The sequence below is a fragment of the Elgaria multicarinata genome, chromosome 16, assembly GCF_023053635.1.
Source record: "Elgaria multicarinata webbii isolate HBS135686 ecotype San Diego chromosome 16, rElgMul1.1.pri, whole genome shotgun sequence".
Classification (NCBI taxonomy): Eukaryota; Metazoa; Chordata; class Lepidosauria; order Squamata; family Anguidae; genus Elgaria; species Elgaria multicarinata.
This window is the reverse complement of record NC_086186.1, coordinates 29100944-29113820: the sequence shown is the minus strand read 5'-3', so window position 1 is coordinate 29113820 and position 12877 is coordinate 29100944. Positions and strand designations below refer to the sequence as shown.

Below are 12877 nucleotides of genomic sequence, written 5' to 3'. Positions count from 1 at the left end.
GATTAATCAAATGGACCATTTAAATGCTAGGTTAAGAGCAGAGGAAACTCATGGCAAGTGCAGGATGTCATGCAGCCGCAGAGAACATGATACGAGGCAGTGGCTGCTCTTGCCTCAGTTGCATGCCTCCCCACAATAAGGAAATCTAGCAAATCCCACAAGCATCAGAAGATAGAAAGGGCTTTGACAAGATACAGAGTGCTCAGCCAACGAAGCTGTATTTTCGTTTCCTTCTCGTCTGCTTTTTGCATTTTTGTTTTCTTCTACTCTAGTTCTTTCTCCCCTCCCCCACTTTTTTTTTTTTTTTTACTAAATTGCAATAGTTTTCTGCACTATTCACAGAGCCAGTCATTTTCACACCTGAAGCAATAAGTTAAATGGCATCTGTATCCCCAGAGTTTAGTGCTATGTCTGGTCTCAACTTGGGAACTTTGGCGGTTAAAGGAAGTCGCTCTGTGAGCTACTGGGATGAGTCGTCAAAGGAGAGAGCTGCTGGTCTGGTCTGCGCTGATGTGCCGCCACTGCAGGAAATCAGGAGGTGGGTCAGGTGACATAAGAGACCAATGAGGTCCCTCCTGGTCTTTTATTCTGGTCTAGTTCCTCAGTCTGAGCAACTTGTCACCCAGGGAAAGGCTCTTGCTACTCTCAGACCACCTTTGTTTAGCAGCTGGCCTGCCAACTAGCTTTCTGGCTGTAGCTCCAGCACTTGTCTGGTCACAATCAGTATTACCTTCCCTCCAAGGACCTCAAGGAAGCATACATGGATCCCTCCACCATTTTATCATAGCAACCCTTGAGGTAAATTAGACTGAGAGATAGCGACTGACCTAAGGTCACCCAGTGACCTTCTGTCACGCACCAGGACTCTGAACCCTCCTCCTCAGAGAAGACCTCTTATCCTCAGAAGAAGAAGTCCCTGTATTAACAGCTTAGGGAGAAGACCCGATTACATAAAGGGATCAGAAGGCTTCCACCTCCTCAGGATCCAGTTCTCCAGAAGAGGTCACATTGCCATCCTTAGACTCCGAGGACTCCATCAGTGAAAACACCAACATTGGCACAGCTGCTAAATAGGACCAAACCCCTTTGAGTGGAAAGGCCTTAATCACTGTGGAGACAAGGCTAACCAGCTTAAAGGAAGCCAAACCCCTACTTAAGGCTCAGTCATGATCCGCTACTTGTTGCAATCACACACACACACACACACAAGCATGTCTGGCTTCCAGCCCCAACACCACTTGGAGCTCTCCGTGGTGCTGTCCTATTGCCATTCCTGCCTCCTGGGAAACCTGACTTGCCCAAAACCATGGTGAAGACCCAATCCATAGTGGAACCCTGAGCCTATGCCTCACCAGTGTCCAGCAGAGACAGAACAGGCCATCTTCCTGGCTGAATTGGGATCTGAATCCAGTTCCTCCAGACCTAGCTGCTATCTGTTGTGATTCTAAACCCTCCCACTGAAATGTGAGACAACTAAGAGATTCACCGTGCAATCCACAAATTCTTTATTCAGTTTTTTTTAAAAAAAACACCTCTTCACATCAGAAGTGACTGTGAAGGCTAGGAGCTATTATCTAAGCTTAATTAGCCAAACAAATCAAGGCAGTTGCTTATCAACTAAATGGATGGTTTCCTGGCATGCCCAACAGACTTTTACTGGACTCCGCCTTCAGGGAGGGTCTCCTTGATCCAATGTCTGATGTGTAGCTAGTCTGATGGACGCCTCCCATGTCCTCTCAATTCCACCCACTTGATCCTGCATCGGACTCTGGGATCTGTCTGACAAAGACTGAGTTCCTGGGGGTGGGAGACACTCCCTGAGCCAGGGCCTCCTGTTTGATAAGCTCCTTGGAAGATTCCTCCCTGACTCCTGGAGAGTCTAGGGGAATTTCCTCTCCCGCTTCCGATCTTGGCTGGGATTCTTCTAGTTATACCTCAGAGTCTGACTCAGCATCTGAAACCAAACTAGGGAACCCGGGCCCGATCCTGACACTATCCCACATTAGCTCTCCCTTGTCAGTGCCTGCTTTGCCTCCAATCCATCAGTCATCACGCTCTCTCATAACTACAGTGATCCTAAATCTGTGTGTGTGTCACTACATCTGAGCAACACAGGCACAATGCAATGGATGTGTTGGCACTATTGTTACAGCACCACATCCTAAATCTTGATTTACTGGCACCTATAGTCTTAGGAATTATTTGGTTCGCCATTATTTGACAAAAGAAAGGAGATCTCTTTTTTCCAGAAACTATGACTTGCAAAAAGGAATTCAATACAATTAATCTAACAGGAGGCAATTGTAAGAAGAATTTATTGTTCTCTCAGAACATCCAGGTAGAAGAGAAGGCTTTTGAGGGGAAGTGGGGAGGGCGACTCAAATTTTAAAAGGAAGCTGAAGAAAGCACTCAAGAACATGATCCAGGAACACTGAAGGCCTTGGCAACGGGACAGACAAAGGTCACCCATGATGCCCTATCCAAAATTTATTTATTAATTAAAGCAGTTTAAAACATTTTTAGTGCTATGCCCTCACAAAGCAACAAACAATCAAGAATAAAGGCAAGAAACAAAAGATAAAAACTGCCACATTAGCAAACACACAGGATACATTGAGACACTGCTCTCAGATAGGTGTGCGAATTACAATCCCAGGCAGCATTGAAGGAGAAGGTCTTCAAGCCACGCCTGGGCATAAGGGACAAAGAACAAGTCAATAGGAAGTTCAACAATCTTTAATATCTGTGATTTTCTGATCTTCAACCAATATGTATTTTTCCATTCTTCTCAGGACTATACATGTGATCAAGAAAGTGTTGTGGCCCTATATAGTTCATCTCTGTATAAACTGTATTCTTTACCACGTGATTTCTTGAACTACGGCAAACAATTTTATATGATTTGCTGGAGTGCTTCTGTTCACGCAAGGAAGCAAATTAAGAAAGAACCACAGAAAGAAGAACATATTTGGGGGGGGCATACCTTTACTGCTAGTATTTTTCCACTGGGGACATGGTTTGCTCTGCATCCAGAAAAAAAGAAGAGAAAAAGTCAGGTTAAGTGAGAGACAAGTCACATTCATACTTTGATCTGGGACTTGTATTTGTTAAGATTTATAGCTAATAGCAATGTGTTCATTGGGATGATACAGATAACAAACTCTAGCTTCCAGGAAGTGACCAGCTGTACACCTTCTTCCACTTCTAGAACCCAAATCAATCCTGCACAACTCATGACTCACCAAATTGAATACAATCCACTATTTACGTAATATGGTCAATCAAGAGCCCCACAAGTCTCCCATTTTTGTTGCCTACCTTGGACTGCAAAAACAAGGGGGTTATCAAGGACATGGCAGGCTACAATACATGGGATGTATTTGACTTGAAAGATCACAGAATGTGATCTTTAGGACTGACCTAAAGAATGTGGCACCCACACAACAAAATGCACACGAGCCTAATCTACACCAAGCAGGATATCGCGGTATGAAAGTGATATATAAAAGGCAGGAGCCACACTACTGCGTTATAGCAGTATTGAAGTGCACTGACAACTGTTGGGGGCCCATTGACACATGCCATATACCGCTTTCATACCACTATATCTTGCTTGGTGTGGCTCCTGCCTTTTAAATGCTGCGTTCATACCACTTTCATAGTGCAATATCCTGCTTGGTGTAGATTAGGCCACGGACTCCCCAGCTCCAAGGGCTAGAAGAGGACTGCATCCTTAGAGGCTTTGTTCCAAAAGTTTATACATGACAGAGAGAGAGAGAGAGAGAGAGAGAGAGAGAGAGAGAGAGAGAGAAGGCGTACAATACAATCCCACTCAAAACAGACCTTATGTTATTCACATTTTGTTTTTTATGTACAAGAGTGGTTTCCCGTAAAAACTGTGCACAAGAGGTGAGTCCTTGTCTACAAACATAATCATGTTTTAAAAATTAGCAGTGTTTCATGCAAACCTTAAATATATCTGTGGGGGGGAAAATATTTAAGAGCAAAAAAAGTCCACTTAATTGAGAGATTGACAGTGGAAAGTGCAGTCAATAAACCAAGAAGGATAAGGCTAACCATGGATGAACCCACAGTGGCAAAACATTTTGACTTTCACATCAGCAGAAACTATAAGGAACAAGCAGCTGAGAGAGCATGCTTAACGTCTGTTAGTTTAATATGTACTGTGCCGGGCAGTTTGGCAACTTAATTAGCTTGTCAAGAAAGCCGATCCTTCCCCTCCTCCCCTTCTTCCATGAAAGGAGGGGGGGTCTCTTGTTTCCAAGTGAATTAAAAGGAAAGACTTGATGATTTAATTATGATGCACGCCAATTCATCCGTGGAAGTTTGGGTTAAATTTCCAGCAAAGAGCAAGTACCTGGTTTGGTTTACAGAGCATTGACAGTAGCAATTTAACATTTAATTATCATTGAGAAAGAGATCAGAAAACAGATATCATGCCCAAGGGGGCAGAGCATCCCTTGGCTTCTGCAAATTCCACAGTACCTGGAAGAAAGGAAATTTGTTTACTCCTGACCGCCACGGCATCTCAATTGGCTTGACCTCCTCCAGCGCATTAACTGTAAAGTGATTAATGGAGACTGAATGGGAGCTTTGGTTACACCAAAAGAAAACCGGACACCTTGGCAGTGTTTTAATTAACAGCTAACACTTCAAATTAGGCTGTAGCTGCTGCAGTAATTACCTGTTCCAATGAGTCTGCTGGAAAAACATTTTCTGCCCAAATACCAAGTACAACTACGAGTCAACATTGGTCATTTAGATTATATAGCTGCTACCTTGGTCCAGTTACCTATCCCAATTCAGTACTGCACAAACACTGCTACGCATGCAGGGAACTCGTACAACTATTGACTCCTGTCTTTGTCTCTATAGGGAGAAGAGTCATTCATACAAGAGAATGCATGTGCCATTGGGCTTCTCCCTGGGGGTGGCGGGGAGTGGGAGCAGAGCGGCTCCACGCATGATGTCGAAGACTTCATGCTTGCAGCAATTTGCTGGATCAGGGTGAATATCTTTAAGATTACTCTCTTAAACCATACCTGATTTGCTAGTGTTGTGATGTAGTCAAATATACATCTTGAAATAAGCAACTAAAACATGTTGACCAATTAACAGGATGCTAAAAGCCCTGCCGAAGAATGTACAGTATAAAACATGATCTCAAACAAAGCTGCATTTTTCTTCCCTTCCACTCACCATAACTCTGAATCCGTACTTTTTGCTTACCCAATCAGAAAGGCTGAAAAAATGGCAAATGTAGGAAGTTTTTATTCTTCCAGACAGCATTTAATGGTTGGAATGGTAGTTTTTAATCTGCTGTATTATATGCGGTTTTCCAACCCCACTTTCCTAGCGTAAACTAACTACGGGAAAGACAAGTGCTGCCTTTTCGTTTTCTTTATGAAAACTAAAACATAGAACCCTTTTGCTTAATGTTACCTATTAGTGTTCATTACTTTGAGCCTGCTATATCCATTTACAAAGAACAGCTTTAGAGCAGGACTGGCACCACTGTGTCAAATATTTTGTTAACCTTGACTATTAACCATATCCCCAGACGTTTGAAACCCTGAAGGTACCAGTGTGGGCCAAGTCCATTTTGCATAACTGTGAGCTTCTACTGCATGGAAAATTCAAATGCTTCCCTGCAGGGTGTTGTGAGAAGGCAATGTGCCCAGACCTGCTAAGATGGCTATTTTAGGCACAGAAAGACAGACTGTGTGATCAGAAGTGCACACATACACGCCACTTGAGCAGAACCTTCCAAATTTCCCTTCAAAGTTCCTTATGGAAGGGGTTATATGTAGACTCGCTGGTGAGATCATCAGTTATTTGGGAGAGAAAGGGGGGATCCAGAACAATGATCACAGCAGGCAAGATAGTGAAGGAAAAGCTTTCAAGTGCTATTTACTTCTATTGTTTACACTGCAAATCCCACTCTCGAGCCCATAAATGGTGACTGCTTCTACAGAGAAAACAGCCAAGCAACTTACCTGGTCCAGAATTTTCAGAGTTAGAAAGACAGTTATGTAAGTGAGGGTTGCATCTTGTGACCAGCTTGTTCAAAGCACAAGAGAGGGGTAGCTCTCAGCTACCAATGTTTCTCCCTTCTGGCTAAAGCTCTACTGCTCCCCTTGATTTCTTCTTGGTTATGGGATAGGGAGCACTGATGGGTATTTAAAGCTCAAACACAGATTTATGGAGTACATAGAACCACAGCCAAAGCCTGCCCAAGGAGAAGGGGGCTTTAGCTCAGTAAGCCTGATGGAAGCAAAAGATGCGTCTAATCATCTCCATCCTTTCATTTTGGATGCAACACTTCCACAAGGCAGCTGTTGTCTTGGCTCCATCATGTATAACTCAATGATAGCCCTCAGTGTTCAAAACCTCCCAAATCAAACAGATATGGAGCACTTCCATAGCAATACCGAAATAAGAGGGGGGAGGAACAACTCATTACAACCTTATGCATAAGTTCAGTTTCTCTAAGCATTATACATTGTGCAAGGATACGATGGTCACCAGCTGCAGACAACATGCAGCAAATTACACACAGATTTAGTTTGAGGCCTTTTTGTGTGTGCTAGATTTAGCATTCTGCTCTATGCTAATGGCCAGAGTTCGGGAGTTTTAATGACAATATTTTCACGTACTGAAACAGCTATCTAAAAAGGAAGAGGTTCAGATGGCTTCCAGGAAATTAGCACTTAGACAGTTGTTGCTTTCTGTAATAGGCAAGCCCATTAGCCTGACTCGCTGGTTGTTAAAAAGAGGAAATTCAGAAGTGAGCAGCACCAGTAAAGAGCAGCCCTTATCAGGACACTGCTCATTCAAAGGCATAATCTATGCCAATCTTCCTTCTGTCCAAAATCCCACTGCAGATGCTTGAATGATGACCGCAAAATGAGTTGTTATTAATTTGAAGGCACCCTCTAGCCCAGATTGTTTGCATCTAAATTGTAAACTCTTCCAACAACTCAAGACTAGCTACACAGGCAAGAGAATGAAGAGGTAAGAGTGAGTCCCAAGGTGATAGAATGGTCAGTACCATTTCAGGCTGCAAGTAAGGGATCACATTTTTCCGGTAAGTAAAAGACGAGCAAAATGGGGTAAAGGCTGGGATAGCATTTTACTTGCAAGGTGTTTTAAAATATAAATATGTATCTATTACACACACACACACACGAGTTAAGTGAACCATCATTTATGAAAACAGTCGACCTCTGTCATTCACTTACACCATAATGCCTTTCTGTGCACTGATCAGCTTGCAGGCCTAGCCCGAGTTCTTTGGGGAACTTGAAAAGCAACAGCCGGAAAAGAGCTTGCAGCAGATGGAAGTAACTATATGTCTGCTTGCTCTTATAGGGGAAGAGAGCCAATCAGATTACAGGTTACTAAAGGCCAATCATGAGCCTGTTCTTCACCTAAACTCAGTGGAATTCGGGAAAAGTTGCAATAGTCCATTTCCAGTCAGCAATGTGAGCTCCCATGCAGGATAGTAAACAGCCCTGAATCAGATCTCCCAACTTTGTCGTAAGCAATACTCTTCTGTTGTTCCTTACCAAAATACCTGGCTTATTTTTAATCAAGAACAACTTAACTTTTTGATGAATCTTCTGGAGGATGAGTACACCGTGCAAAAACACCACCCAAGTTTAATTTAAGAATCAACCAGTTTCTAATTAAACTGCCATAGGCAGCTGGTTGGATAAGTTTTAATCAGTTTCAGTCACCTATTGATTGGGATACTGAAGCTTAAAAAATTAAAAGTAAAAGTAAAAGATGATTGGGGAATTGCTCTATCTCAGAACAACAGTGCAGCCCTCGGTAAATAACTCCTCTTTTAACCATCAGCTAAATGAACACTTCAATACCGCAGTACAAAGTCTTCTGCAAAATTACTTTAACTAACAAGCAGAAATTTATCAGCTTCAGCCAAAATCAATGCTGAAATCAATTTGAACACTGGTTGTGTCTAAAGGGGCTCATTGGCAATTTAGGGAAATTACACCATGTAAATGTCTGTGCTTTAATTGAACAGTTTCATCAACTAGGCTGTGATTGCTGTCCATTCATTTATTTACTTTCACTGCAGCGCCAGTTCAGCAGAAGGAACGGTTTTGTCAAGGCTGGGAGAAGGCACTTCATCTTCATTTTATGCACTTTTGTGCATAACAGATTTTATGAGCCGGGCAGCGAACGGCTGGGGTCAATGGAAACAAGTGAACTACAATCACCGGTCAGTCTTGGTTAACCTGTAACGATTGTCCAATGGAATTTGGTGGGATTGTAGCCCGTCTAAAGTTGAAGCAATCATTAGACAAAACCAAGATAGTAAAAACACACAAGGAAGAAGTTACAAGCGCTGTGAAGAAAAAGGGCTGATCGTTCAGAGTCTACAACACTAAAACTAGAGCTATGTGTGCACTCAACTTGTTAAGCCAGGTTAAGAAGGGATCGACATAAGAACTATCCTGCTGGATCCAACCCAAAAGGTACATCTAAGTTCAGCGTTCTGTTTCTAGCAACAACCTTCCAGACACCTCTGGGAAGCTCACAAGCTGTATAGCCTTTCCCTCTTGTTTGTTTGCCCCAGCATCAGGTAGACTGCCCCTGAATACGAAGGCTCGGTTTAGCTATCATGGCTTATAGCTACAGATTGACCTATCCTACATCAATCTGTCTCGTTCTCTTAAAGTGTTGCTTAAGCTAGTGGCCATCTCCACGTCTTGTGGCAGTTGTATGCACAATCCTTTCTCTTTTCCAGGAACTTCCAACAAGCACAAGCCAAGGGGATTTCCCCCTCTAAACACAGGCTTGTACAGAAGACAGTCCTGGTCATGACAACTAAATGGAACCTCCATGTTCAAAAGCAGTATACAGGTCTAAGAAACAGGTAGGGACAGATGCCTAGCTTGAGAGGTTCCTGGAGACATCTGGTTAGCTGCTGTTGGAAACAAGGTGGGATTTTGTACGATCCAGCAGATCAGCTCTAAGAAACGTAGGAAGCCTCACCATGACACTCTAGACCACTGGACTATCTACAGTATTGGCAGCTGCTCTCCAGGGGTCTTAGGCAAGTTTTTTCCCAGCGCTACCAGGGATAGAAGCTGGGATCTTCACCACTGAGCCACAGCTCCTAGCTGCTAGCCCCAGAATATGCTCTCTAATAAAAGCTGAGATAATGTGATTCACGTGAGAAATGTTATGTGTTATTTACCAGTGACACAATTTTATATGATACTTAATAAGGTGTTTTTGTTCTAAATAATTTAGTGCTGTTTCTGCTTAGCCACAAATGTTAGAAAGGGGATGCTACATTATAAATCACATTGTTAACATATTTCACTGGAAATGAGGAAGCAATTTTGCAAAAAACGTGATGTCTTAGAGCTCTGTACAGCAGCAGTGGAGTTAAAAAATGTGGCAGGAAGCAAACCCACTTTCCGTGCTGCTCGGCCTTTCCAGTGAATTATTTTTCAAAAAAGCAATTTAAGTAAATACCCTAGATGCTGCAGTATACAAATATTTTCCAATATATACACAAGAGCCTGTATGCTCCATCATACCAGCTTTTAGAAAATATTTGAGGGGTAAAAAAATTACAAAACCTAGTTTAAATTAGGTAGAGTAATAAATCTGCAGCATAGCTACATTAAACTGAATTCTAAAAACAACCCAACTGAAATAAAATACAATTCACAATGTATAGGATTTCTCAGGTTTGGGGATACCGTAGGCAACTGTTAGCAACAGAGGGGAAACTTAGTCTGTGCTGGACAAAATTCTTGTGGCAAATTCTACTAAATTAGACAGCTGGGGCAGGGACATAGGGAACATGTGAGGTGCCTAGAACAGCTCTGAGGTGTGGGGTTAGCCTGGTAGTGCTGAGAGGCAGCTTCTTCACATGGATGTGACATTTGAGAAGCTTTCAAACAAGCCTGGTTCACACATAACACTAGCCCATAGTATGGCTTGCTGAATTCTGGTTTGTTGTGATGTGTGAACATGGCCGTGCTAACAAACCATGGTCCATTAAACATAAACAACCCAGGAAAGAAACCCATGGTTTCTTGTTGGATGGTGAAGTCTGGACGGTTTAAGCCATAGGTTGTTGTTACGTGTGACCCCAGAAACGTGGATTCTTTATGAGTTGCTTCGTCAGGCTACAGAGTCAGTGGGCAAGAACAGTCCAAAACAAAACACAGCCACTCTACATGCCACTACTACAGCACCATAAAGACGTTTGGGATACAGGAAGGGAGCTGGAGGATGGAGGGAAACAAATAATCCAGAGATTGAGAAAATACACAGCTGGTATGTTGGCCAGATGAAGTTTGGGTACGGCAACAAACCATGGGTTAAATAAACCATGTGAACCAAGCTACAAACTGTCCACATGCTGAAAGACAGGCTTTATGGCTGCTTCGCTGCCTCAGCAGCTTGTCCAGAGCCACCTGTCTCGAATTCCAACACTCAAATTCTGAGGGCCGAAATCAAAATGCTTACCATCCCTTAGTTAAGAAAATGGGAAAAATAAACCTAACAGGAAGCTAAGAGCTATAAAACACCTTTTCTTTAAACAAACAGAAGGACAAAAAAATGGATTCAGCAAGTTCTCCCTAGAAATATTGCTATAAAAGTATTGATTTTTCTTTTCTTTTTTTTTTAGCCAACGCAATTGACTGAAAAGTTGTTTGTATAGCAATATTGGCCTAAGCAATGCACTGGAACAATTTTGCTGCACAGAGTAATCAAGTGCATTTCTGAAGTATAATTATATTGTCATAAAAATGAAGCAAAGATACCCTTCTCTTCAAGCAATAAACCTACAGAGGCAGTAAAAACCCTGAACACTCACACACACACACGCCAATGAAACGGTGTCTTCCAAGCAGAATAACCCCCCTCTCTTCTCTTGCTCTTCCCTTAAGCCACGGTTAGCACGAAAGTGATCAATATCTCAATCTCCATAAACTATTTCAATAATAGTTAGTTCACCTGGAAACAGAAACAGAATGCTTCTGTTCAGCGACCTGAAACGTGCCTCCTTGTTTGTTGAATGTGGGTAATATTTCATTGCCATAATGGATATGACTTGGTGCAGGGTTTTAGGAAGACACACACACAAACATGCCTGCTTTTGTTCTTCAGTTACAAATCAATATGAGGTGCACACATTTCAGAAACAAGCCCAGAGTGTAGAAAGCTGGCAGCCGGAAAATACAAAACGCATCGGCAGAAGCATTTGTAATTCATTTTATTTCTCAAAACCATCATCAATTGTCTCCAATGGACTAGGTGCATCTTCTACTTATAATCAGACTAGAATTAAGCCACCTGCAAGCTTTCAAATGTGGTAATTTCAATTTGGCTTTTGCAGCAACACAACGTTCAGACAACACATTAGACAACGCAATGTGAAAACTCCACTCAACGGTTGAGTTTTTAGGAGTTACTCCCCACATAACATATTCTAACTCCACCCTTGTGTGACTGTGGGCTACCATAGAGTTGAGTAAAATCCATCGCAACGTTTCATTGACAGTTCCTCCGCCTTCTCTCCTCCCCTGGTCCTCCCGATAGTATCCCATCAGCCATTGCTTCAAAAAAACAATCCTGGGGGCTCTCCTAGAATGCCACTCACTCCTTTTACCACTCGTGCCAGAGAACTCTGTAGCCAATAGGAAAAGTCAACTCCATGGAGCCCTCCACACAACACGCAACACAACAATTGTGCAGGAACTCTCCTCTGCACAGCATGGATATTCAGCGTGGAGTGTTTTCCAAACAAACAAACAACAAAAACAAAAACTCCACCGTGGGGTGGAGTTTTCCTGCCAGACAACACATTTCTCAAAGGCGGTGTAAAAACTCCACTGTGGAGTTCTAAAATCACCTTTGAGAAATGTGTTGTCCGAACTGAGCCAATAAGTCTTAAAGGCAATCTTCCACCCAAATATCAGAAAATATCCCAAAATAAACATCTACATCTAAATTCTGTTCTAGTAACGCTGATAAAGTTTATTATGCCATGAGCTTTCACATGTAATGGTCATCACTGAACACATGAAATGGACCAAATAAGCGTTTCTTAGCCTATGGGCAGAGCAACATCTTACATGGGACAGGGGACGCCATCGAAGAGAGCTCTCCTGTATCATGTTGTCCGCCTCTCTCTGTAACATCACTTCACCATTCCCACCACAACCAAATGAGGAAAGGGACCATGGTTCAACATGTAAATCAGTCTTCCCCAGCCTGGTGCCCTTCCGATGTACGCTGGTTGAAGGATTATGGGAGTTGGTCCAACACATCTGGAGGGTACCAGCTTGGTGAAGGCTATGGTGAACAGAAATCCATCATTTCAAAAACATATTTGAGGTTTTAAAATCCTCTTTAAAAACAAAATGTATACCACCTTCTAATATAACAAAAATATGTGTTTTGTATATGGAAAACAGTTTTTTCTTAAAGAAAACGTTATCATTCCCTCAGGGCTTTTCTTACGGAGTTTATTTTAATTCCTAGTGGAATATTTTTCATACAACCCTGCAGAGTATGAAGTGTGAACATTTGTATTGTGGGACTTAAACTTTTGCACTATGCAGGAGATAAAGACTTTCCTGTCAAGTAAACCACTGCTTTGCTACAGTAACCCTTAATACATTTAAATTAATAAGGGTTTATGTAGGTGGCTTCTTCAGGCAAATGGCTGGGAGAGTGAGTCCATAGCATATGGTCGGCGCAATGGGGTGCATGTGCGGATTTTTTTGTTTTGAATGGGGAGCGGCAAGATAGAAGAAGAACATCACGGGAGTTATAAACATAAACAATGCATTCACTTTCC

The 12877-nt window shown here is 42.4% G+C and overlaps 1 protein-coding gene across 4 annotated transcripts in view; it reads right to left on the bottom strand.

The window, feature by feature from the left end:
• Positions 1-12877, bottom strand: part of MAP2K5 (mitogen-activated protein kinase kinase 5) — a 143459-nt gene that overhangs the window by 95809 nt on the left and 34773 nt on the right. For all 4 annotated transcript variants that reach the window (XM_063142304.1, XM_063142305.1, XM_063142306.1 and 1 more), the window contains exon 9: positions 2984-3023. In XM_063142304.1, the coding sequence (XP_062998374.1) occupies positions 2984-3023 (40 nt within the window). The remainder of the gene's footprint in view (positions 1-2983; positions 3024-12877) is intronic.